The following is a 6,651-nucleotide window of genomic DNA, read 5'->3' on the forward strand; positions in this document are numbered from 1 at the left end:
CTTAATGAAAATAGATATTTATTTGTATATATAAAACATATTTTTTTAAATTATCGTGAAAATAACGAAATAAAAAAAACTTGAGTAATTGAATTAATAATCTCTTAAATATTAACAAAACTTTGTAATTATCAAAACAACCCCTAAGGTATATAATTATCTAATTACCCTTACACTTCACTGTAAAAAAATAACAAAGTTAGTGTTAGGGAACAAAACCGTTATAAAATACAACCTCGGGGTCTGATATGTTAAAAGATTTCTTTTGAGTTAAACTGGCTAAACCACATACGCCAAAACAATAACTTACCCTTATTATTTTGTGCTATTAATTAATACATTTAATCATTTCATTGGTATTATAAATATCTTAAATATACAATCAAGAAACAAATATTCTTATCATGATCAACTATAGATACATTAGTTCCATACATATATACAAAAACACACATTTATATACAAACACAGCTATATACATACATATATGAGTATATATGTATATATATACAAAGTAGATAAAAGCATCCTTTTACCAAATATAAACATCCATAGACCCTAGATTATGAACTAAAAACTCCTTTCTTTATCGTGTCCTACCATATGCAACATCAACTGAACCATCATCAGAATCTTGAACAACGGCTTCCTGTTTCGTTCTCGCTTTGTAACGTGATATTTCCTACACATATATACACGATCTATTATACCGTCTCCCCTCTCCTCGGTGACCACATCCTACACTGTACCACTTGACCGGTAAAACATCTTTTCGCCCTCCTATTCGTTCGCTGTCGACTTTTCATCAACTTAACCAAAAGGTCCTGAAAAAATAAACCTAGAATCTTGTTTAAAACCCGAGCTTTTCACAATGCATACATGCCTAAAATGCGCATCATCATCATCATCATGGTGTCATCATTCCCAACCCATCAAATTTCTCCAAACCGCTTCCTCAATCTTGCTCCTTGGCACAGAGGATCCGTCCCCTTCATCAAGCAAAACGCGGTAAACTTCCCATTCCCTGCCCCCGATCATATGCCTACTAATTTCCGCCTGCAATATCATATCAAAAAGTTAATGCGGTAAAACATCGGATATCGGTCAAGGACCCATATTTGAGATATTGGTTACCGCGGTGGAATATCGGTAATTTTAATATCATGCAGAATTTATATATATATAGCAATTTAACACCAACAATTCAGTACACCCTCCTACCATTAACAAATTAACCTTTTGCAACTTGCTAAACACCAACAATTGTAGCAAGTATGAACTGATTAAGACTTAAAACACCAACATTTAACAATAACAATTAACAATTAAGACTTAAAACACTAATAGCAGCAATAAGAAGAAAGACGAATGGTAGAACTAAGAAGAAAGGTAGAGATATCGGGAATATCGGTGATATACTGGTGAAATATCGGTCAATATCGCGGACAATGTCGACCGATATTTGACACCGAATCACCAATATCTTACATGGGGACCGATAACCGATATATCACCAATATAACATGAAATGTGGGGTTGGTATAGAGAGCAAAAAAGGAAATACCGAGAAGATGTCAGTATTGAGCATCTTAAGAGCAAGGGTAATATCGTAAAACACAAGGGGGCGGCCCTTTCCACATAGCTCCACGGGGTTTGCCACAAGGAGCTCGGTGTCTGGACCACGGTTCACCAAAGCTACTCTTAGAGGCCGAAATAATTCCATGCGAATTCGAGAACATAACGCATTTTGTTTGCTTGGGTCAACTATCTTCTTCCCGTCTGCTTGCACTATAAATAAGTCGATTTCACAATCCGTATTTCCTTTTGTGGTAAATCGCCCGTATGAAATCTGTTGCATAAAGATAACATTTAAGTGTTTAACTAAAACACCCTTTAAACAAAATGCCACATAAATAGACGAATCTTGTAGATGAAAACCTGGATGTTGTAATCCTTCAAAGTTCTCATTATATCATACAATAGACCTTTGTGATCACGACAAACGATTTGGACAAGTGTATGAACAGGACTGAGTGAGTTATCAATCATTACAGAAACACGGTTGGATTGACCCGACCCATTTTGACCCTGATCGAGCATCTCCAAGTTGAATGTATCTTCTGTGATTGCGGGAGGAATAAGAAACGGTGGGCCCTGAGAACACGCGGTGATATCAGGGCACACTTTTTCTATATCGCAACTAACCATAGAGTCCCCAACAACAGCTTTTAGATGATGGTATGTATCGGTTTTCCTCGCTTCCGTATGTAGAAGTTCCCTGATAACACAATTTGCATTAGCAAGGGTAGTTTAGTCATTTTCCTTTAGCCCTCTTATGTCTCATGAAGATTGAAATATTTTATTGTGTAACACGTTAACCAGATCGGAAAGGTCCACTTATTTAGCATTGACTGAAAGATACTCACATTGCTGACAAATTAAAAAAAGATGTTTTCTTAAACTATACACCACAGCAATTAAAACATTATAATTTTCATCAGACAGTGGAAATTTAAAAAAATATATATATACAGTATGAAACTTCTCCCATAAACCATGCAAATCGTAACATCTTGTTGGTATCTGAAATTGAAAAATATAATTTTGACTTTCAAAGTCAAAGTTTGCCTCTTTCTTTGAAAAGCTGGAAACGAGTCACGAGTTAAGTGACAATAAAGCAATAGTAACATGAAATAAAAACAGTCTTTAAGCCATTCCAAATCCCCAAAGCACCAAACCTAACAAAAATATATTTTTTTTCTTACACTTGCAAATAAAGAATGCATCTCCTTTTCGTTTTATTAAAAGAAAGGCGGTCGTGATTTGGAAATATATAGATATTTAAAATTCTGATATTCAAATTAGTGTGAAAGTCTGCCCAAAAGTATTTTTAATGAATAAAACCACATAAACATTTTTATGAGAAAAATCAGACTACTACTGAAACTAAATAATTTTCTTTATCAAATAAAAAAATACTAAAAAGTATTGAACCTGGCATCAGTGATGAAAAACAGGTCCATCACCATCCCATCCGGAGTGGTCGATACTTTCACTCGTTGAATAATCAATTCGAGCTCACAAAGAACATGTGTCACATCTATCAAACAAGAACCAAACATACACGAATCACAAACAAGTTACCAAAACATCGACAAAATAACAAAAACATGCGAACATCAAATACCATGTAACAGCCCTTGGCGATCATGTCCACAAAACTTAAGAAGAAACACATCCGGAGGCTTAGGTGGCTGCAATTCAGCCGTATAATATATAAGCGTATTCGCAGAAGAACAAGAAGGACACGCCTCTATTAGTCTCTTCTCCAATAAACTCCATTGCATGCTCGGTTTTCCAACCACCCAAAACACGATAAAACACCATTTTCCGTCCGTCGATACATCTGTAACCAAACGTTCAGTAAACCGTCAACGCCAAAAAAACCATAAATAAATATAAATCAAAAACTTATGTGTAATCATTTTTAACCATCTGTATAGCTATAATTATGAAAGTATATGTGGCTGAGATTCAAAGTATAATTATATACTATAATAACAATAACAACAATAAAACTAATAATAAAACTAATAATAATAATAATAATAACCTAACAGGAATATGATACAGAATATACATAACAAAACAGAATCCAAACAGATTAATTCAGGTAAAAAACAGGATCTAAAAACAGCAATAATTGCCAAACATCAACAAATAATTAACAAAACAATATTCACCAACCCTAATTTCGCCCTGGTGACAATGAAATCAAACGAAAAACCGAATCAATCCGTACAAAAAGCCCTAATTAATTCAACAAAGTGAACAAACTTCAAATCAAATCAAAACAAACTCTTAAACACATCAAACAAACCCTAAATTAGCGAAAAAATAGTAAAAAAACCGTAAATTATACCGCCGCGAACGATGCTTAAGCCGAAGAAGAGAATAATCCGGCAGAGATCGCAACCGAGGCCGGTTTTGTCAGGACAGTTGATTGTAATGACAGTAGCTTCATCTTGTTTCTGATTTGGCGTGATAATCACGACATCTTCGTGAAGGATTCCCATAATATTGTGTAGGGGGGAGGAGGTGAATGTTATTGTTATTATTATTGTGTGTTTGAAAATGGGGTGGGTGTGTGGGTGTATGTATATGTGTGTTTGTGATGGTGATAACTCAACTATAAGGTTCTGGTGAGGTGCGTGAGTGTGTGATTCAGTGTGTGAGAGAGAGAGGGGGGATTGGGAGAAATTGGGGGGTTAATGTATCGGGGCGAGAAACCCGTGGGAGGGTTGAGAGTTGAATTTTCAATGTCGGGGATTGATTCCTGAGTCTATGGACTTACCAACCACTTATTTTTTTAAACCCACTCGGGAGAAATTTTGTGATTTCAATATATAATTATTACTATTATTACTTTACTATATATTAATAAATTAATAAAGGAAATGGAATGTGATTTTAATATTATAATAATATATGTTTTTTATACTTTTATTATTTTAACTTTAATCTTTTTTTTTATATCTGAGGTTGGGATAAACTTGGTGTCAATCAGTATCGAACCAGTATTGGTATCGAAAATACCGGGACGGTAGTGTTCGTTATTAATACATGAAGGTAAACTCCGACACTAATACAGAAAACGTCAAAAGTTTGTGCCGAATTGATATTGGAAATCTTTTGGTTCGGGAAATTCAGTGCTGCTACCCGGTACCATTTGCTCATCCCTGATCACAGTTACCGTACGAACAACGATATCGTACAACTTTTTTTTGTTGATTTTCTTCAACTTTTAATTTTTTTTCTTTTTTTAGTTTCAGGGGTGGGGATGAGCTCGGTGCCAACCGATACAGAATTGGTACTGATACCGAAAATACCGGTTACGGTACCGGTATATGAAGGTAAAAACCGGTAGTGAACCGGTACCAGGAATGCCAAAAGTCGGTTATGAATTGCTAGTTAAGATCTTTCGGTTCGGCAAATTTGGTACCGGTATCCAGAACAATTTGCTCATCTCTGACCACGCGTTTTATACGAACATCGTTACTATACAACTTTTTTGGCTGATTTTCTTTCTGTTATCATTTAGTGTTTTTTTCTACATTTTCTTTTTATTCATGTCAGAAATTCCGTTCGTAACACGCTCGTAGTAATTTCAAAACACATGTAAACATAGACTAAATAACAAAAGAAATTCGCCGCAACGCAGCGAACATTTTTAAACCTAGTTCGGTTTAAAACCAAAATACAAATCTTCAAAAATCAAAATTCAAAAGGAACTCGAACGTGTTTTTGTAAGTTTCATCAATTATTTAAAATCCAATTTCTATAAACCTCAAATCAAGTTTGATAATTGGATTGATATAATCAATATTGTTCTGATACCACATGTTGATTATATCTTTAAACATGTGTCTAATCATGTTTATTCAAGCAATAACATAAAGCGTGAATATAAAATTAGAGATACTTACTTGTTGTAACTATAATCTTAGATGACATTGATAAAGCCATAGCGATTCCCGTTATGATGCCTTAATCTTGATGGAATGATTAGAGAAAGTGTATACTTTGGTGTTTAAAAGAGTTCTTTATATAACTATTTATAAACTAGGGGAATGTTCACTTGAGAAGAAAATTTAATTGAGAAGAAAAAGAACAAAGGGTAATTTTGTAAAACATTAAATAGTTTTTTCACTTGTCTCATTTATTATCATTTTTGACTAATTAATTAGTCATAAAGACTATTATCCTCCACACTAACTTTTTTTTTGTCTACACACATCAAAAGTTATCCTACGTATTTCGAAATTCATCCTACACGTTGAAATTTATATTACACAACTCGTAATTTGTCCTACACAACTCGGAATTTATCCTACACTTTAAATTATTTTATTTTATTTTTTTGAAAAAATATATATTTTGAAGATAAGTTACAAAAAATAATAATGTATTAGCTATTAAAAAGGAAGACTACAAATTAATGATCTATGTAGATTTACCAATGTACCCTTGTAGTAACATTAAATACTTATATTAAATGAAGTAAAATAAAGCATTCTTATTGGTTGAAATTTGTTCTTTTTTCTTCTTACAAAAAATTTCTTCTCATTTGAACTCTCAACTTATAAACTATTACTATCACTAATGATCCATGATTATGATCATAAATCATGGTTGGTTAATAATTCTTGGTATTCTCTTTATTAAAGGCATCTAAAAGGCAGTGGCGTCTCTGAGAATTTACGTACCCTGTTCGAGCTCGAAAAATGTGCCCATATGCTTTAACGATAAACAATATAATTACGAAAATGACAAAAAATGTAGTATTTAATAAACAATTCAATTATGATAATGACAGAATCATAGTATTCTAATGAGTTACATACCGTAATAACTAATAAGTTAATAGCTAACCAATGATTCGTGCAGCCCTCCTTTCAGTCTTCATAGCAAATTGCTGGATCAACTCTTCACAATTTATATTATCTAAGACTTGGTTCTCGATAGCTATCATCGCCAACCCACTAAGTCTATCTTGAGACATTGTAGATCGTAAGTAAGATTTTAACAACTTCAACTTTGAAAACTTCTTTCTGCAGATGCGACAGTGACCGGAATAGTTAACAATATTCT

At 33.5% G+C, this 6,651-nt stretch overlaps 1 protein-coding gene across 1 annotated transcript; it reads right to left on the reverse strand.

The window, feature by feature from the left end:
- Positions 1 to 377: 377 nt before the first annotated feature.
- LOC110898397 (ACT domain-containing protein ACR10) lies at positions 378 to 4,238 on the reverse strand. Its single transcript, XM_022145177.2, has 6 exons — positions 3,923 to 4,238; positions 3,188 to 3,406; positions 2,995 to 3,100; positions 1,939 to 2,278; positions 1,565 to 1,849; positions 378 to 1,056 (listed from the first exon to the last, which is right to left on the reverse strand). The coding sequence occupies exons 1-6, from the start codon at positions 4,074 to 4,076 to the stop codon at positions 919 to 921; spliced, it is 1,242 nt and encodes a 413-aa protein (XP_022000869.1). The 5' UTR covers positions 4,077 to 4,238; the 3' UTR covers positions 378 to 918.
- Between the last annotated feature and the right edge of the window lie 2,413 nt (positions 4,239 to 6,651).

Source organism: Helianthus annuus, chromosome 13 (genome assembly GCF_002127325.2).
Source record: "Helianthus annuus cultivar XRQ/B chromosome 13, HanXRQr2.0-SUNRISE, whole genome shotgun sequence".
Taxonomy (NCBI): Eukaryota; Viridiplantae; Streptophyta; class Magnoliopsida; order Asterales; family Asteraceae; genus Helianthus; species Helianthus annuus.

What these genes read in the sequence shown, in the direction of transcription:
- LOC110898397 (XM_022145177.2), bottom strand. Translation starts at nt 4,076, where the DNA reads ATGGGAATCCTTCACGAAGATGTCGTGATTATCACGCCAAATCAGAAA. An exon ending in TCGCCAAGGGCTGTTACATG is followed by an intron (nt 3,101 to 3,187) that starts GTATTTGATGTT and finishes CTTGTTTGATAG; the next exon opens with ATGTGACACATGTTCTTTGT. An exon ending in TTTTTCATCACTGATGCCAG is followed by an intron (nt 2,279 to 2,994) that starts GTTCAATACTTT and finishes TTGTGTTATCAG; the next exon opens with GGAACTTCTACATACGGAAG.